The sequence below is a fragment of the Mixophyes fleayi genome, chromosome 5, assembly GCF_038048845.1.
Source record: "Mixophyes fleayi isolate aMixFle1 chromosome 5, aMixFle1.hap1, whole genome shotgun sequence".
Classification (NCBI taxonomy): domain Eukaryota; kingdom Metazoa; phylum Chordata; class Amphibia; order Anura; family Limnodynastidae; genus Mixophyes; species Mixophyes fleayi.
The window spans coordinates 59,744,984-59,765,401 of NC_134406.1; the positions used below are offsets into that span (position 1 = coordinate 59,744,984).

General features: G+C 35.2%; 3 protein-coding genes across 4 annotated transcripts; all 3 read right to left on the reverse strand.

The window, feature by feature from the left end:
* Positions 1-631: 631 nt before the first annotated feature.
* HOXA7 (homeobox A7) lies at positions 632-2,749 on the reverse strand. Of its 2 annotated transcripts, none has more exons than XM_075212273.1 (2): positions 2,242-2,749; positions 632-1,543 (listed from the first exon to the last, which is right to left on the reverse strand). In XM_075212273.1, exons 1-2 carry the CDS (start codon positions 2,612-2,614, stop codon positions 1,260-1,262), a joined length of 657 nt encoding a protein of 218 aa, XP_075068374.1. In that variant the 5' UTR covers positions 2,615-2,749; the 3' UTR covers positions 632-1,259. The 2 variants fall into 2 exon arrangements, with proteins under 2 accessions (XP_075068374.1, XP_075068373.1); XM_075212272.1 differs by having other exon boundaries at positions 2,236-2,749.
* A 4,361-nt stretch (positions 2,750-7,110) lies between these two features.
* Positions 7,111-9,914, reverse strand: HOXA9 (homeobox A9). Its single transcript, XM_075212271.1, has 2 exons — positions 8,596-9,914; positions 7,111-8,122 (listed from the first exon to the last, which is right to left on the reverse strand). Exons 1-2 carry the CDS (start codon positions 9,140-9,142, stop codon positions 7,884-7,886), a joined length of 786 nt encoding a protein of 261 aa, XP_075068372.1. The 5' UTR covers positions 9,143-9,914; the 3' UTR covers positions 7,111-7,883.
* A 3,300-nt stretch (positions 9,915-13,214) lies between these two features.
* Positions 13,215-16,658, reverse strand: HOXA10 (homeobox A10). The gene is made up of 2 exons (XM_075211259.1): positions 15,755-16,658; positions 13,215-14,489 (listed from the first exon to the last, which is right to left on the reverse strand). The coding sequence occupies exons 1-2, from the start codon at positions 16,560-16,562 to the stop codon at positions 14,215-14,217; spliced, it is 1,083 nt and encodes a 360-aa protein (XP_075067360.1). The 5' UTR covers positions 16,563-16,658; the 3' UTR covers positions 13,215-14,214.
* Between the last annotated feature and the right edge of the window lie 3,760 nt (positions 16,659-20,418).

The window sequence follows — 20,418 nt, forward strand, 5'->3', positions numbered from 1 at the left end:
TAGGGTTTGTATAATTAAGTAGGCAAAATTACATTGTTTCACAAGTTATTCCATTATTCTAATTTTAGACAATCTTTCTCAATTAAAATGTAACTGTCTTTGCTGAGTTTCAAGAATATATTTGACTAAACAAATCTAAGAAGATATCAAGGAAAGGAAATCTTTGACCAAACACTAATTGTTTTATTGTTTGTAACAAAAAAAAATATTATGCCAGTAACTTCAACAGATTTTTACTTTGATGGTGATTTATACATATTTATTGGTGCAGAACGCATAAACAATAGTTAAAATATTCACAAATAACACTGTTCACATATAGTTTTAGGGAGGAAGCCGAGCAAACTGATATTTATATTTATTTATTTACATTTTTTTTTATTTTTTATTTTTTTTACACAAATACACCATGCGGTAGAGATGACAAAATATGTCCAACGTATCAAATGACGCAGATCTGGAGTAAACAAATACTGCTTAAGACGGAAAAACAGGGACAACTGTACACAAATACAAATTCCTGGATTACAAAGAATGTGGTCACGTTACCTTTCAAATATCAATGCAAACACATCAAATATACGACATCATAAACTTGGCTCAAGAATAGGATTATGGACGAGAAAGCAGATCATTTGTACATACTTTATTTTTGAATTGGTGCTTAATTCAAAATGATCGTTTGACGATATAAAAAAATACACACAATCCTTACTTCACATTTGTGTGCCATGGTCACTGTTTAAATACAATTCTAAGTAATAGATAGCATTACAGTAGAACATAAAATAGGTAGTTCTTTAATAGGTAGTTTAAAGTAACGGTAGTGGTCGTTAGGCTGAGTATTTAATGCAAGTATTTATAACTGACATATGAATTGCTTTTAATATGTGTAATTGTATTATTATACTGAGTAGGTAGTAAAGTCTAATGCACTTCGCCTGTACATTATTTGTGGGTTTAGGTAGTTAATGTTTACTAGTAGGATGAGCTACAATTTCTCAGCTCTGTATTTGAAGGAGGTTGTTACAGTCTGAAAATTGCATGTAAAAACAGTCTTAAATATTCAGCATATTTATGTCTGATTTATTCTTCTCTGTGCAGATTACACCGCACTTTGCCGAAGACTTTCTGACCACGGCCTGTTTTCAGTTACCAATAAGTTCAAGAACAAACAAAAAAAACAACAAAATCACACAAACAAATGTCTCCAAATAGCTTTCACAGTCCCGTGCAAATCTCAGTTTATACACAGCAGTCTATTCGTCCTCCTTCGCTTTGTCCTCATCGGAAGAAGCAGTAGTCGGTACCGGGGTCTGCTCTTCAGCATCGGGGGTAGAGCTGGTGTCCTCCTTATGCTCCTTCTTCCATTTCATCCTTCGGTTTTGGAACCAGATTTTGATCTGCCTCTCAGTTAAACATAAAGCATGGGCGATTTCTATCCGTCTCCTGCGGGTTAGGTAGCGGTTAAAGTGGAATTCTTTCTCCAATTCCAGGGTCTGGTAACGGGTGTATGTTTGGCGACCCCTCTTCCTGTCGGGGCCTATATGTTACACAAGATATACTGTGTATTAGTCATGGTTCTGTGTGTCAGATTACACAATAATGCTATAATACAGTGTAACAACGCACAATAAAGGCCTAGCCAGCGGCAAATCCTTCTATACTGCTATCATGTAATACAATGTACACAGAATATTGTAACATTTTCTGACATTTCAGATTTAGCATCTCGGTGGACTGCTGAAACATGTATTGAATTATATACGTATTAATACCCTGTAATGTTTAACCATGGCCTGCGTGCCCGATTGAGCTCTCACTTCCTCAATAAAACTATTTGGATAACAAAATGTATCATTGTAATTCAATGTTCTGTAAAAAGCGTGATCATATGTGTAACATATATATATATATATATATATATATATATATATATATATATATATATATTCGAAAGAGTGAATTGTTTTGGTATTGCAAGTATGGCACCGAATCCAACTTGGAAAACACTCAATAAATACAGGGATCTGAATTTTCTATCTGGACATGTAAACACTGCAGATGACCGGTATATAATCCATTAAATGGGTAATAAAAAGTGTGCAGTGCTGATTTCCATGCACAGCGATAGTCTTTGTGCGCCATGGCGCCTTCACTCTAATTAAATCCATAAAGCCTGCACTATAATCTGGCTGCACATTACTGGCCTTGCATAGCATCCCTCCTGCTTACCCATACCTGAAGACCTCATCCAGGGGTATATGCGGAAATTACTGTCAGCCTGGGAGTGCAGGGTAGATTCATCCGCCTTCTCACAGCCTGCTTTAGCCAGGTCATTGCAGATCACCGGGATGTTCTGATCAAACGAGGAGCAATGCAGGTTATAAGCCTCAGAGCCCAGGCTGTATCCAGTGAAGGGATTCTGATAAAGTGCACTGTTCACACTATACAAACCGGGCATTGTTGGTGGAAAAGGACCGGTGGCGGCTCCATAGCTGCCTCTCTGGGAATTGGTAGCAAAAGAACAAGAAGTGGGCTCTGTATTTTGGAAGAGAGAAGCCCCAGCCGTATATTTGCTGAAAAGAGCATTCACATAATATGAAGAACTCATATTTTTGACCTGTGATTTGTTGTCCGGTAGGCTTCAGTGTCGGTTTTACGAGGTAGCTTGATATATGATAACATTAAGCCCCCAGATTTACACAAAACCCCATTTTCTTTTGCACTGAGCTGCCTCCTGCACGTGATCTCCGACCATATGACCATCCCATCCAATCTGCTCCTGCATCACAGGTGGGAGAGATCTGTGTGCAATGCAGGAAAAACACCCAGGCATTCGTGTCACAATAATTGTCTTTTCAAAATGGTGTATTTATATTTATATCAATGAAACATTGTGTTGTGCAGAAGAGGCGATGTAAATCCACCCAAGATGTTATATGATTTTATCAACCATTGGTGCAGTTTTATTGATGATCATAAATATTTATTTACAAAATATTCAACTGTTATATTAATTTAATATAACTGAACATTATGTTATTCTTTTAAGCACAAAATCATCCTTTATTACAGCACAGTCTTATTGCAGAGCACATGGTAATAAAAAGCTAAATATTTGAAGCTCAGTGTGTCTGTTATATAATAGTGTTGAGTGTGTATGCTATGAAATACAATTGCAACATGTATTAATGCAAAAAAATGCATTTTATATTGATTTAATTTTTCTCCTTTACTTTTTAAGATAAATCGCTGATATTTTAAATTCTTCTTTGATTTTTTTTGTTAATCTAGACCTACGGAAAGGCTGAAGGGTTGTCACAGAAAGATAGAAAGCTATATCTGTATCTATCTATCTATCTATCTATCTATCTATCTATCTATCTATCTATCTATCTATATATCAAAATCAAATTATCTACAATAAATTAAAAATTACATGCATAGGAGATTTACTTTCATATTATTAATTATCATCATCAAGGCCAATAGAAATAAAGGAGAAGCCTAGGCAAATATTTATATAGTTCTCCTTGTAATTTTGGGATTAATGCCAGGATGTATTTAAATTAGAACAAATCTACTGTTCAATATATTTAAATATTATTATTATTGCAATGGCGCACTTATAGGCACTTATATTAAACATATCTTACCTGTGCGGATGACTCAGCCGCCGGACTATTACATATGATTATTTTAAAATCAACATAAATGTATATGCACACAAATAAATAAATAGCTTTCGTTTGAAAATTGAACAGAGGACCTTCAATTGCCTGTTGAAATTACCCCTTCTTTCTGGCAGGAGATTGTGGTACAGAAATAGGTTTTACAACCTTTTATATTGCACATCATAAAGTTGAAACGCTCAATGGGATTGTTCCGGAAATTCTACCTTAAAAAGATATAGCCTGCTCGTCTGTTGTACAAAGGGCTTCCCACGCACTAATCTCTGCGTTTCTTACATATTTGCACGAGTTGTATGCTATGAAAGATCAGTTAATATATTATTATAATGGTTTAAAGGTGTATTCCGTGGTTTCAATACATTTGCACTAATTAAAATATATTTTGTTGTAAATATATATTTTTTATGTCACTGGAACAATACATGCTGAAAATAGTTGTACAATATTGGCATTTATTACATTGCCTAAATTCTAAATAAACAAACCAATCTAACACCACACAAGACTGAAATATAATTTTATTGGTTAATAATTTGACAGCGAGTTAAAGTCCCTAACATATTACCAATGACTGAAACAATTGCAATGGATAGGCCCATATCTTGCAAAACTCTGCGTGGGTAAAAAGCGGGTGAGTGTATCCACCAGACCATTTTTATGTGTATGTTGCAATAAATGTTGTTTTTTTTTACACATGCTCATATGAACTGATTGTAATATATGTTGTACTCAAATTTCATTCCCTTCAACAAAAAAATACGTGTTTCAACGACCGTCCTTACCAAATGTGGATAGTAGGCCGTACTTAACCCTTAAGTTATCAAAACCCCAATCAAATTTTCTTTCTTTATTTTAAAGATATTTGACACTTGCCCTTGGGAAAAGAAAACAAGACCAAAAAATAATTAAAATTGTGTCTAGATATATTAATATATATTCATTTCAAAAGTAATAAATTATTCCACATCAATAAAAAGAAAAAATAAGTAGCACCTCGAATGCAGATGAAAATAAAATAAATAAATAAATAATAATGTTATATATATATATATATATATATATATATATATATATATATATATACGCATGCAAAGAAGATCAAATTTACTTTAATAAATTAGAAAAATTATGGTCGATGGCCTTTTCCAATTTGGACATTGTTTCCTCTGTTATATACAATAGACGATCGCATTACTATATGCTTGCATAAGTGTACCGATAAATCTATTCGTGAACTATTTAGGTAATTTGTAAATACCTTATCTAGCAATATTTATAAAATAGATATGGAAGCAGAGGATACATAGTTGAAGCCATGTGATTTAAAGATACATATATACATGTATTTATAGTACACTTTGGGCTGTGATACATATAGTATTAAACCTTATTTATTTATATTACATAGACTGTATATAATGTAAACAAGTGCAAATCAAGATAACATGCTGAGTAAAGCACTGAAACACACAAGAAATATGTATTCTGTAATGGTGTCATCATTCAGTCGACGGTGTGAATATTTCCCCTTGAATGTGTTGTATAAAAAATTAGAGAATTTAGAACAGTTTTTAGAAAGAAAAAAAAACATTCTGGGTAAATATTATGACAATAAATATTAACGTATTCCATTCCTAGAAAACTAAACAAAACATTGTGTTTTTTTAAGTTTGGTCATATATAAAACCTAAGCATTGAATGGTGTTATGCTGCCATCTGCTGGTTAGATGGGGTATGTACATGTATTTTGCATTTTTACCATGTTTGTCAATAGCACTTCCATTGGAGAACTAAGTAGCATGGGGATATTTTGCAGCATGCACAAGCAAATATTTGAACTTATAAAAACCTCGAGATTTCAATATCTCAGAACAATGAGAGATAGTTATTTCCGCTCTGCACATTATCTAAATCCGCCAGACAAAACAAATGAAAAGGCTTCTGTAGAAAACCTTAATTGCGGCTGGACAGCTATAAAGTCATTAAGAGGCGAATTCCAGACAGTTTGCAGACCAGCCATTTATTATACACTTTTAGTGTCCATTCTTTGAAGTTCCTTTCTGTCTATAACAACAGAGGGCGTCCCAACAGCTCAGAGCCCGGAAAAAGCTGCAATTACTATTTCAGCCTCTCTCACTTTTTTTTTTTTTCTTGCTACAAACAGCAATTACTGTTTCTTCTTTTATCCATATAAAAGCAGATGCAATTATTGTGATAACCAGCACATCCAACTTTATTAGTTAAAGTAAGTATTCCTGACAAATGTATATAAATATAGATGTATGTTTTTGTTTGTTTTTTTTTAAATCCACGATTTCCCTGGGCAATTAGGCAGACTTGTAGAACTGCTGGCATCTCCTCCAGATTGTGCTGAAAAGCCTGCAGCGGTTTACACTTCATAAACGGTTAGAGCAGTAATTTTCTTTTATTGCATTATATGGCCCAGCATTTTCCATACAACATCCTCTGTCTGGACTTGAGTGATCTAGCTTGCTTTAACATATTTGTGTTCAAACTATGCATTTCTCTGAATGTGCAAAATGCAACCTCTTGGCTTTCAAGGATGTTTTTGAGGAAATTGAAGTCCAATATGTCCCCCACTGAGAAACACGATGGCGTGTGAGGACTGGGATAACCAGAGGGTAATATTTAATTATTTTGTTTATTTATTTTCGACACTACAGGAAAATGTATAGTGGATCAACCATGTGGTCATTTTCAAATGTTCTTTTCATTTTCAATTGTTCTTTTCACATACATGTTGCACATTAAACCTGTACATATAGATTTAGTAAACAAACACTATTGTCTGTTTCAAATATGCATTGCAGTTAAAACTATAGTTATATAATATTTTGACTTGGCACAAAATACTCTAAATCTACTAGCCCCATCTCTGATTTCGTGATTTTTTAGGTTGTTAATGTCTGAGCATTCATCTTTATAATACATCTAATATAAATCACATTCTAACATACGTACACGAGAATATTTTACATAACAAACTAAGTAAACGGGCAGTTCTAGCAAATGAGAACATAAACAGTCATGTCACAACTAACCCAAAAAATATTTTTATTTCGAAAAGAAAAAAGATAAATATCATTTCAACACAACAATTTGGTCAACAGGCCATGAGGTAACTATTGTAAAATATAAAAAGCATGTTCTGCATAAATTACTTTTTATTGTTTAGAGATAGAAATATAACCAATTTACTTTTCTTGTGTATAATTTATTATTCCTAATAAATTTAACTAAATTTAACTTCAATACAGTGAATAAGTAGAACATAACACAAGCTTTAGGTAGAAGACCCTTAACTCTCCATGTGTGTGTGTGTATATATATATATATATATATATATATATATATATATATATATATATACACACATATATATATATATATATATATATATATATACACACACATATATATATACACACACATATACATATATATTAAGACTGACATCTGCTCTGTTACCATGTTTCAGGCTTTTTGTCCCCCAAATATCTGTTCATGGACTATAGACTATATACACTCTTAAGAAGTGTGCCTCGTTGTATACTTAATTCTAAATTGTTGGAGACCTATGATTGCTACATATCCCACATACTTTCAACAATTACAGGTTAGCTGTCTTATATATAGGGAAACATCAATTGACATTACAGGCGAATACTCTAAATCTAGTCTTATATTAAACAACCTGAGTTCAATTCAGTCCTAGTTTAAACAGTCGCAGTTTTGTACAACACCCACGCACATAAATCGCGTCACAAATAGATGACCTACAATGAAACACATTATTCAAGTATACCAGCAGACCTTCCTGCCGCACAAAGAGCAAATGATAATAACAATAATACTTATAATATCTACATCTCCGCTAGAGCATACAATCAGTATATAGTTTGTGCACAATAGTAAGGTAGTTTTTTTAACATTTTCTTTCGTAGAGTAGAACAGGTAGATTGTATTCTATTCCAGCCCACCCCTAATGCCCCCTTTAAATTATTCATGAAATAATTTAAGAAATACAGTACCTCTTTGATAGCACTGGTACACCAAGACTGTGGTGGTACTGGGTTTTGTTAACATGATACACACTTTGTCAGAGGAAATAAAAGAGGCCTTGATACAGTAGCATTGCTTGTTTGGAAAACTCCCTGAGCCATTCCTCTATTCGTCCTTCGTACGGTCCTTGTTAATTTTTTTCATTTTCATCCTTCTGTTTTGGAACCAAATTTTAACTTGTCTCTCTGTAAGATTGAGCAGTCTGGCCACCTCATACCTCCTGTCCCTTGTAAGGTACATATTAAATAAAAACTCCTTCTCCAGCTCCAGTGTCTGGTGTTTGGTGTAAGGACATCGTTTTTTCCTGGTGGATCTTGCATGCAACCAATTAGCAGCTGGGTTGTCTGTAGAGAACAGAGAGGACATTTTTCAAGTCACAATGCCCTATAAAAAAAAAGTGTGCACCAATGCATCGACAGCTTTTCTTGCTTGCAGAATTACTGAAAATCCTAAAATCTTCATAATAAACATAAGCCCACGCCCACTTTATATTCCAGAGCTGCAAAATAAATGTCCAGATTTTATATACCTCATCTGATTTCACCTGCAGCATTCTATATATCTCATTGTCCTTGCAATTTGTATGGTAATTGCTGAGTGATATTTGATATAACTTACATGCCAGGACACAACAATGCAAACGTAATACAACACTGTGTTTCCTGAATTGATATGGCCCTGTAACTTAGTACTTAAAGCCCAGCAGAGTATTCTCCACCAGCATCAATTGCATATTGCAAGATCCATAATCTCTTCCCTGAATTTATACTATACAGTACATCAATGATTTACATACAAAGACGTCGGGGCTACTTACTTGGGTCAATGGGAGGCTTCTCGCTATTTGTTAGGTTTTCTCCACTATTGGCAGCAAACGCACCGTCGTTCGTTTGCTTTTCCCTGTCAGCCGGAGAGCCACTGGCATAATCAGACAAAGACAGAGTGTGAGCATCAAACGTGGTAGTACAGTCCCCCCTCCTGCTGGAGAGCGGCTCAGGTTTAATACCGTAGTGTCTGCTGGATGGTAAGCCTGGGAAAGACAATGATCCGGGCATGGGTTCCAGCCAAGAACGCATATACCTGCCATCTGAGGCTGTTATTGGTGCTTGATGATGCACGTAAGGATGGTACACAGTGGACACATTACTAGCAGTCTGAGGATGCACTGGGTTCCATGGACTGCTAAACACTGAAGTTTTAGACTGAAAGCTGCATGGAGTATATTCAGGGTGCTCTCCCAATGCTGCTTGCCTTGGTGGCTGAGCCAGGGAGCCAGATGCATATCTAGACTGGACCAGATCATCACCCTCGTGAATTATGAAAGAGTCCACATAATAATTGCTCAGAGTCCCAGAAGTCGACATTGCTATTGAGCAGAGCACGACCTCCTGAAATTATGAAACTGCAGATTTCATGTAACAACTTGGTCCTACAAAGAAGTACAGTCACCTAATAAGTTGAAGGCAGACTGCATTCCTATTGGCTGCTGAGGCCATGTGACTGTGCAGCAGGACAATAAGGTATAAATCAGTCCGCAAGCTATTAATGGGTCAGTGTTTTCTAGTCATAATTTTTTTATAGCAAAGCCATATGGGGTTTTTTTTATGCAAAAGGATATTTGAGCTATACAATATAGTCCCCTTTATTTGTGGCCAACTGAGATTAAAAAATCAAATTGTTCTTTGCTACCATTTCAGGGACTATTTTACATCCTTATTAATCACACAGTAGGATGTAGGTATTCACCATAGAAACTCGTTGATGGGAAATCATCCATACACATCCTTTATACATATAAAGAATATAAAACAGTAAACATATACATCGAGATTTATTTTTTTTGCACTAGTCCCTTAAATACACATGTAAGTCAAGTTAGACTGTGCGATTGATCACTTATCCCAATTTCCTCTCAGCAGTTATACTGGGATACAAACATGCTTGCAATAATTACATGTTAGTATTGTGCTTTCAGCTTAAGCAGGGAATACTAACCTGTATAGGTCGCACCCAGTAGCAGCCCTGTAATACAAGTATATAATATGTCTCCCACAGAGAAGCTGCCAATACATCTGGGAATGAGCTAGTTTGACCAAATGACGCTAAACAACAAATATGATTTCATCTCGTACTCTGAAAATAATATCAACATGTCTGCAGACACTGTGTGAACCATGCATTATATCATTGATATTTTATATGTTACTAAGCAGCATAAGAAACTCATGACTTATAAATGAAGATTGCCACAGATAATTCTGGCAGAATAATTCGAGTGTGCAACCAATTAACTGTATTAAGACAATAAAGGCATAAAGTAGCTGCATTGCAGCCATGGGAAAAACATGAAGCCTTTAGGAAAGAAATGAAGGGTTGGCAGAATCACAATAGGACACTTTTTATCGATGCCTCCCTATATACTCTATACTCCACATTATACCTGCATGGGATCAGGATCTGTGTGTGTCTGGGTGGGAGCGACTTGCTTACAGTGTAAACCCGATCCCATAAAATAACGATAATAAAAAAGACCACAAGTGAGGGCTAGACACATACAAAGGAAAGGAAATTAGGGCGTGGATTAGTGTGGGTAAAATGTACAGGGCGTGATACAAAAGTCTCTAGCATGAAACCTTTACTTTAGTTTGAAGATATTTACCATTGGTCATAAAACTATATTACGCTCACCATATTTTATTTGAATTTACATTACAAGTGGCAACGTTGCAGTTGTGAAATTAGCACAGTCCTTATAGTTGCATGTGAAAAAATATAATTATGATAATGGCGGATGGTTACATTGTTTAAACTGAGCACAGCCGTCAGATCAAGTCCATTGTTATACGTTCAATGCGATCAGTCTATCTATCTATCTATCTATCTATCTATCTATCTATCTATCTATATATGATGTGTTAATTTTAGTGCATAAAGCTGAAAGATGCGATAATATTATAGTACATGTCTATTTCATGTAAATATCGTATTTTGTGTATATAAAATGGCTCTTGTCATTTTGCACGGATCTAATTTTAGAAAAATGAAATAAAATACTTTTCATGGAGCACAAATCTCCTCTACTGTCCACAACCAGTAATTATACTATCGAAACAAAAAAATGCCCCAAAGGTATGATCATTCAAACTGGTATTAAAACTATTTGAAACATGTCTTGTCAAAATAAAAAATATCCTATAGACCTACCTCAGTGAACAATTCACTACTTGCCCCCCCCCGTACCTTATTAATTACAGTGCAAATGCAACAACCAGACTGAACAGCGCATTTAGATAACGCAAACATATTAGGCATTCTCGTAGCGTTAAATAAAGTCATATTACATTATCTTATATATTGCACTTGATATTTTTTGCATGTATTTACGAAAAATGTATCAGTAATGAAGGGAACAATAATACTCTAAACATATTTGCCACGGTGGGAGGTTATAACAAAAAATCCTAGTACTGTCGATGCATGGCACACAATATTATTGCTAGTTAATAGTAATGCTAGAAGCAGCAACAATAGTAGTAGTAGCAGAATATATTATATTTTAAATAGTAATACTAATAATAATAATAACAATAATAATAATAATAGTAGTTATAATAAAAAATACAATTACCTTTGAAATACAATTTGATCTGATTTACCTTTTAAGTTTAATTGAAAATCTTTCTAAGGTAGCTATACACATTTATTTAGTAAATACAGTGCACACTTGTACATCTTTAAGAGCATTTAATAAATAATAGCACAATTGTTAAAAAATATGACGCCTATAGAAGTATGCTAGCATCAGACCTATGTTTTACTTCTAAGATAAAGATATAATTAAATAATATGTATCTGCACAATAAAATATTCAGGTTTTCACAGCTATTGTTCTGTAAGATGTAAATTACGTGCAAAAAACGATGGTTTAATTTGGACCTGGAAATGTTTAACATTTGTGTTTTTATTTTGTAATTGACTTATATATTTAGATATCTGTCTGCTTTATTTTGAAGTATGGTTTCTCCCGGGTTGTGTTGGTGGGGAAGCTCTCCGAAATGTCAGACTATAGGCTCATTGTAATAATGATCGTAACCTAGGCCTTGTGAGCAGGGATCCGTTATTACAGCCAGCTCACCAGCGGTTTCTCTCATAATCATTCCTAATGATGCCCCCCTTATTTGTGTGTGAATTTGAAGACCACCTAGAAAGAATATGATCATTAATATATATCACTTCGCATCTCGTGGCTGATTTTCTTGTGAAATAGCTTTGTGCTGTTGCTATAACCTCTAAATAAAGTATATACATCGAGCCTTTGCAATCTTCCTATACATATAATTTTACACATAATACAATATGACTATTAATCTTTATTTAACGATTGATATACCCCAGGGACCTAGTAATGTAAACAATGCTATGCTCGTTTGAATTTATAAAAACAACATTTCTGTGTCTACATACATAGACGAACACACATATGCGCAGGAATATACACAATAGTCCTATGTTCCACAACACTGGGCTTCTTCTACCTGGGTGACGATTTCCACTGATGTGACTAAGGCAGTTTCTTGTTGTCGAGAGAAAGGTGGAGCCCCAACAACATGAAACTACCTAAATCACACGCCAGCTCTGTTCTAATACTTTAGGATTGGCGACCTCCAAAGTTCCTAGAAGAGGATCCGCTATGAGGAGAAAATCACAAGCACACTAGCAAGTCCCACAGTTTGGTAGGCGTGTAATCATTCAGTGCCTCACTCCCTGCAGGCTAAAACATGTACTGGAAACACAGAACAACAATAAAAGTAACGGGTTAATACAAACACTGCCTAAACCGAACCCAGTGCAGTGGTGGGATGAACAAATGTGAGTGTGCCTGTACTTGTGTTTGTCTGTTAAGGGGAGCGGTGTACAAATCGATTAATAAATAGAAATAATTTCTGTCCGCATAATATAGCCACACCAAGTGCCAAATACGCGCTGCGTAAAAAGAGTACGCTTTGCGCAAACAACCTCACCTTCGTCAATGTCATTTGGGGACTCTGCTATGTTTTCCCAGATGGAAGTGGAACAGCTTCTTGTTTTTCAGAGTAAAAAAAAAAATCAATCCCATCGTCTCTTGTTAGCTGCTTCCTCTCTCTAAGCGGATCCTTGCACAACCGAAAGCACTCGTCTAGGTCTGCAACAATCCAGATATACTAGCAAGTCATAAAAGTGAACAAAAGCCGACAAACCTAACAGCACCATTGCTATATAGCCCAGACAAATTACGACTGTCTAGGTAATATTTAAATGGATTCCTATAGTAATTGCAGGAGGGGGGGTGGGAGGGGGTGCCAACTTGTGCTGTTGTAAAAGTTCTTGAGAAGATAAAATAAAACCTAAGGATAAACAGCCACAAAAGAAGTAAAAAAAAGTACGAAGGATTCATTGCATTTTATTTGATTCTTCATTGAAAAACATAAACATGGCCTGTTCACACACAGCAGCATAACAATATTACGTTATGTGGGTTACGGTGTCCATGGATCGAAAACGTACTGTACATTAATATTAACGTAAAATGCAATTGTCTAAGAAACATTGGCCTTTTAATAATAATAATAAACATTTACACATATTTGCATATATAAAGTTCATTTTTTTCAGTACTTATAGTTTTGTAAATTAAAGCATGTAAATTCACAGTATTTTGAAGGGAATGCGGATATTTCCCTTCCCAATGTCAGCTTCTGCGATATCCAATAATAAGAACTAAACATTGAAGTACATTTAAACAACACAAGTAAGAAGGTCCATCTACGGTGTGCTTTTCTGTTGTTACCAGAGGTAACCATTTATAATCCTTCTAAACCTAAACAGACATACATTAAGGATATGTCTAAAACCAGCGAATGGCAGATCACGAGTCCTGGGTCATGTTTATTACATTACTGAAGAATAAAATAGTTCTTTTTATTTTCCTGGAGAAATAAGGACCATTTAATTCAACCTAATAAAATGTAAGAATTGGTATTTCCTATGGCCTCATTTACGCCTTAACAGTCAATGTAAAACCTTATCATTTGCTGATTACAAACATAAAAAAAAATCAATGCCAGATGTAGCAATACTTTAAAATAAACAAATTATATCTGCTCTTTCTATGATGACTAACACTGAGACTGCTTTTCATAAAAAATATCTTAATCTAAAAAAAAAAGAATAAAAAAATTTAAAATAATAATTATTATTATAATAATAAAAAGCTCTTAAAGACATGTGTGCAATTATGGCTTTAAACCCAGATTAACAAGAAAGCTGGGTGGGATTATGATCATACTGGTAATGTACAGAGTTGGCAATCCATTCAGGTGAGGAAAAATGAAACCACTGTGGAAGAGTACTGGCTCTGTGATACAATGGAAGGGACAACAGAAGGTGTGCAGGGTCATCAGGAGAAATTGAAGTTGGCTGTGAGCTCCCGGATTCTATTCTCTCGGTTCATCTTCTTGAGTTTCATTCTGCGGTTCTGAAACCAGATTTTCACTTGTCTGTCTGAGAGGTGGACACTGCGGCTGATCTCTAGGCGCCGCTCACGAGTCAGGTACATGTTGAACAGAAACTCCTTTTCCAGTTCCAGAGTTTGGTGCTTGGTGTAGGGGCAGCGTTTCTTCCGTCCACTTTTAGCTGTTAACCAATTTGCAGCATTTTCACCTTTCGAGTTTCCTATTAAGAATGACATAAGGACATAAGTCAACAGATAATAACAGATAATAATAACAGATATAAGTAAAATACAGATAGATAGATAGATAGATAGATAGATAGATAGATAGATAGATAGACATATATGTGTCTGTGTACAATATATAAGATATAATATTTATCTACATAAAGGCATTTGCGTTTGTGTATATATATATATATATATATATATATATATATATATATATATGTATCTATCTATATACATGCCTTGCTTATTACACAACATAATTTTTACTACTACTGTTATTATTATTATTATTATTATTATTATTATTATTATTATTATTATTTTTATAGGTTATTTCTTTATACTTTATCTTTACTACACATCATTCTCATTTGCTCTTGTTATGTTCATTACTTATTTTTATTTTAGTTAGGAGCATCCACAGACTTGCGTTTAGTAATGATCCCCAACTTTAAGTGAAGACCAGCCATTTTTTTTTATTCTATGGGACTTGCTCCTATTTTTTTAATTTCTGTAAAAATGTATCACATAATTGGAAAATAATGTGTTTTCGCTTGTGTACATATATAGTGATATATATATCTCGAGTATAAGTGTATGTACATAAATATATCTATATATAATTTATTTATAATATATCTATATTGTCTGCTCCTCCTGATATTAGCGGGAAAACTGATTAAATAAATTTAAAATAAAAATGTGATATTTCTTGCACCACTATATCCTATCCCAGTATATATACATATAAATACACGTGAACACTCATATCACGATTATAGTGATCTCTATGTATTTCTCTGTATAATATCTGTTTATCTGGTTAGAAGAATAAGGGTAAACTAATGAGGCAGAAATAGTTTATCTAGAGATAATGAGATAAGGAATACAGGCCTCAGCCTTTGGTGTAGGGTTCGGCATTATCTAGAGCAGCTCACATCTAGTTAACACATATACATGGGCTATTTACTGTCATATTTTGATGGGATGTTTGTTGTGGCGCCTGTAGTTCTCCTGAATTGGAGTCCTATAAATAACTGTTATTTTATAGGGGGTTCCTGCTTCCTCTAGGACAAAGCACAGTTAAGTATGTGGTGTAAAGTTTAGGATGGACATGATTTTTATGACATACTCACGCCCAATTATTAAATAGTTCAAAGGATCATAATAAAAAGATTTCCTCTGTGATCTCTGGTAACATGCCCCTTCCCTTTGTGATGTAATTTCACGTTGAAGAGTGAGTGTGAGTGCTCACCTCCGGTGTCTTTCTCCGGGGAATGTTTGCTGCTGTCAGAAGGAGCCGGAGAGGAGTCCTCAGCCCCTGATGAAGACGTGTGCACCTCCTCCTCCGTTCTCTGCTGCGCTGCAACGGGTAACTTGCTAGGGGGCGAGTCCTCGCTGTCTTTCCTTGCATTTTCTGCGGGCATTGAGGACAAAGACAGGGACTGATCAAATCGAACTTGAGGCTGTGGTGCAAATTGGGAAGCAGCAATGTGCCCAGCAGCACCATAACCTTTGGATGAGCCATACGCCTGGGAGAGGCGGAAGTAGCCTGGCACTGGGACAGAGCTGGCATTATGGCCAGGGCTAGCCTCAGAATTAACCCTTGGGAAAGTGGACAGGTCAGTTGGAGCTGAAGTCTTAGGACATTTGTCCGAGTCATAGAGGCAGTAGGAGTTCTCCTCTTTAATATTCTGCGTGAAGGAGCAGGAGGTGGCTGCTTGGCTTTCAGATTGCTCCACACGACAGGACCTTGGGGCATCTAGCCAGACCTCCATTCCTGGGGCATAGCTCTGAGATGTGGGGGCTGTGTTACTTGGGGGGATGATACCTTCATTTCGTTTGCTCAAAACGGGAAAAAGTCCACAGCTCTGTAGCCCATAAGACACCTCGGATGCCTGTGGCAGGTAGACCCCGCTGCCCTGGTAATAGACCCCAGCCTCTCCTCTGCTCCCGCCGATCAACGAGTCCACCAGGAATGAGTTCGCAGCCGGACTCTCCGAGCATGACATTGTTGTGGAATAATTTGGCGAAGAGAGCAGATATTCCTTTCTGGCTGACATTTCTTGTGCAAAACATGCTGAATATGATTAGAGATACCCCTGCACCACGGCAAATGAATGCAGCCAATGAAAGCTCACGTCTAGGCATCAACCCCTCCCAGTTCAGTTTCGTATGCAAAGGTTCATCTTAGCTCGACCTCAATATATATATATATATATATATATATATATATATATATATATATATATATATTTATTTATATATATCACGTGTTGTATATATCTACCACAGAAAACTAAAGCAATTATAAACCACATTTGCATTCTATACATCAGACTGGCATATTAATGCTTATTATTTTTTATTTCATTTGGACAACCAGGTGTACAAGTCCAGTGCTTGTGTCGTTATGTTAGATTATTATTTTAGATTTAAAAGGACATAGTCAATATTTGGTGGACATTTTGGCAAAATTGGCTTTTGTTTTGCGAACCATATAAACCATACAGATGTTGAGTGTAATCAGCAGGAACAAAATAATAAAGAACACATGAGATTTATGTGGTTAGGAGGTGAATGATAAGTATCCTTGAGGGGTGGTCTGCAAATGGGTGCTGGGGTGATCAGAAACTTTTTTTTATTCCTTTTGTTTCAATGTTAGCTATTAAACTTGGTTTCCTAGCTAACATTGCAACAAAAATGAAACATAAACATCAAACTTACAGAACATTTAAATAAAATAAAAAAAAAATCACTTTATATAAAGGTAACAAGTGCATGTAGCGTTGTGCTGCTATTTTTAAAAATAATATTAGTAAAAATCAAAAACGTTGTTTTGTTTTTCTTTTTTTAAAATAAGGAGCTTTAAGCCACAGATTGTTTCAGGGTGTTTATGGTGCTATACACTCCATGTAGTGTGCTGTTATACAGCCTATTTGTCCTATCTAACGTACCTATAAGTTCCTGTGCTAACAGAACAAAACTATCCAGCTGAACTGTGTGTACAAGTTTGTGCTGAAACTTTGCAGATGGTCAGGGAGATTTTGTTGAAAAAGCTAGGAAGGAACGATGAGAATAATTGTATAAAATATTACTGTATGCAAACCGCACTGCTCAATTCGGATGTGGTGTGAAAGTCAGATGAATCAGGGAGTTTATTAGTTGATTTAGTATGTAAATCAGTGCACCATTTTAACCACGCATTCCCAAAGCACTTACCCTTGGCTTTCAGACGATCTGTAGACTACTAGGAGCAAGATAGTCTGATAGTCAGCCTTTGCAAGCTCAAGGAAAATATCTGTGTTTTAAACTCTCTACTACATTTTTATTAGCCTCCACTTGTGACTTTCTTCTGGGAAGGGCACATGAAATGAATAGAGTTCAGATGTTTCTGTAAGAATAGGAATCACAGGGGCCCTGTCTAAGGTTTGAGCTCTGCTGGACGCGTTACTCCATACAAGAACCGTCCCCTACTTACAGCACCCCAGTAAAACACTTCCTCCCACGTTTAGAACTTGTATAATAAGAATACTAGTGACAAAAGATTCAGCTGGCCATTGTTCTTGCAGATTGCAATTATATTTCTAACACGCGGTCGACATATATATATTTTTGTTATAAACCCACTAGTATTTACCATTATCTAATTTTTAACTTATAAACTGAATTGTAGTTTAGTGCACACTAACAGGAGCTAGCCAATATTTCCATCCCTTCTATAAAACACCCACCTTAGTAACATGGGTTGTATATTTGCAACAGGATCACCACACAAATATTGAAGGAAGAAATAAAACATGATCATTAAAAACAAATACAATTTTACAGAATGCAAAAGTATAAAAAGTATATATAAAGTGATCAGTTAGTGTGTAATGCTGGCATTAGTTGCAGATTAATCCTGCTATTGTTGTGTCGCAGTTTTGTAATGAATTATATACAGTATTATGGGCTCATGTAACAGCTGTAATACATTCGTGTAGATCAGTAGGGTGTGATATTTGATCTGGAGGTAAATATGGTCGCTAAACACCGCCAGGCACATATATGTATAGTACAAAAATGCAAAGAACGCGGCCTTTTCTTTTCTAAAGGAGAAATATGTATATTTATTTTAACACAGAAAAGACAACAAAAGATGCAGTGTCACATGATCCCATGCCCATGTTTTATAGTGCACCTCTGGTATGCCCTGCTACAGACGTGTGCCATAGGATGTAATGAATATCAGGAGTATTGTTTTATACCACAATATCATCGAAGGAAAGGTGTGGAAATGGAAGATTGGATGTAAGCAGATGTGTTTATACAAAGAAATCTGGATGCCTTTTATAGGCAGGCGCACGTCTAGTTCATGAAGTTTAATAGCCCAGTGGTGTGCGGGATCCATTCTTTCTTTAATCACTAACAAGAGCAGGCAAATAGTAAACTAGTATCATCAAGCGCATTCAAGTAAAACTAATACAGCACATTTAAATCTTAACTATAAACGATAAATGGTCAGTTTGGAGCATAGAGGAACAATTCGAGAGGGGAAGCTGTGCTTTGTGCCAAACTACTTTTTAAATACCGAATGGAATCTCTTTTCAAGAATAAATGGGACTTAAGTGAATAGAGATTTCCCCTAACAGAGCAAGTCGAGAAATCCTGTAGCTCCCGATTAAAAGCGAGAATCAATGCCATATTTGTATTTCTATCCAGAATAAACAATTCCCTTATTTCATTGTAATTTACAATACACTGACTCGATCTTTGAATTAACCCTAAACATGTGAATTATGATCACAACATCCCCCCCCCAGCAAACAATTAAGCATAAAAACAGACAATTGTTATAATAGCTACACCAGAATAAGTAAATAATTTATACGTTAAACTGCCTACCAGAAAATGCCTTTTAACTTAAACAGCGGTATAGTAAACAGGACAGTATACACCAATGTATGACAAAACGCATGTGAATAAACATAAGTGACATAGATGTCAGTGTTTAAGGTTTCCTGAAATGTGACGGTTTATAAATTGCCTTTGTTCTAATTTTCCTATTTGACAACTGTAAACTGTCAAGAATGTTCGCTGTTGCCAAATATTTTTTTCATTTTCCCCTGGACTGGATCCAGACTGATGCTTAGATGTAGGACTCTCCAGTGCCAAGATTGGTGACAAATACCTTCGACCATCGCAAAAATACTTAAACACCCAGATCTACATAACGCAAACTTATGTTTTTATTTAAGCAAAGTAAATATCCTAATCATAATCTAAACAAGTAACAATAAGTAATGTAAATGCATAACATAGACTGACATTGGAAATTATGCATTTAACAATCTCTTACAGCCCATCGTGCATTCAAATGACATCATACAGGTAAACTCTGTATATATTGTTTTTCTTCAACGTCTTAAACGTCACTTAATGCTGAATCTATACATATTTTAAAAAAATAGCTCTATGTTGATTTAGAAGAGATACGTTCATACTCAAATAGCTCAAATTGAATCTAAATTAATATAAGTATTATTTTACAAGTTTGAAATAAAAATAATTATATGACAGACGTGTATTGTATCTTTTAAATGGCAGATTCATTAAGGGTTGGAGGGTCAGCATGTATCAGTAATATAATACGCAAAGATGAGTTCAGATTATACTGCAGGAAAACACTTTAATTAATGACAAAAGCGAAGAGAGTTTTTTTAGGAATATGAAGTGGCCAAAGTGTGACAGATCCTATTTTTAATCTGAGTTTAGATATTATTGCTCAGAATGGGACCCAATGTTTGTGGAACGTCATATAAATGGTATTTGGCCCGTAGTGTATGCCATGTATCCAAGTTACCATTAATAAAAACAAATAATATATTTTTTTCCAAACCTAGTATTTATTCATTTAGTGCTAAGTTATGAAGTTTA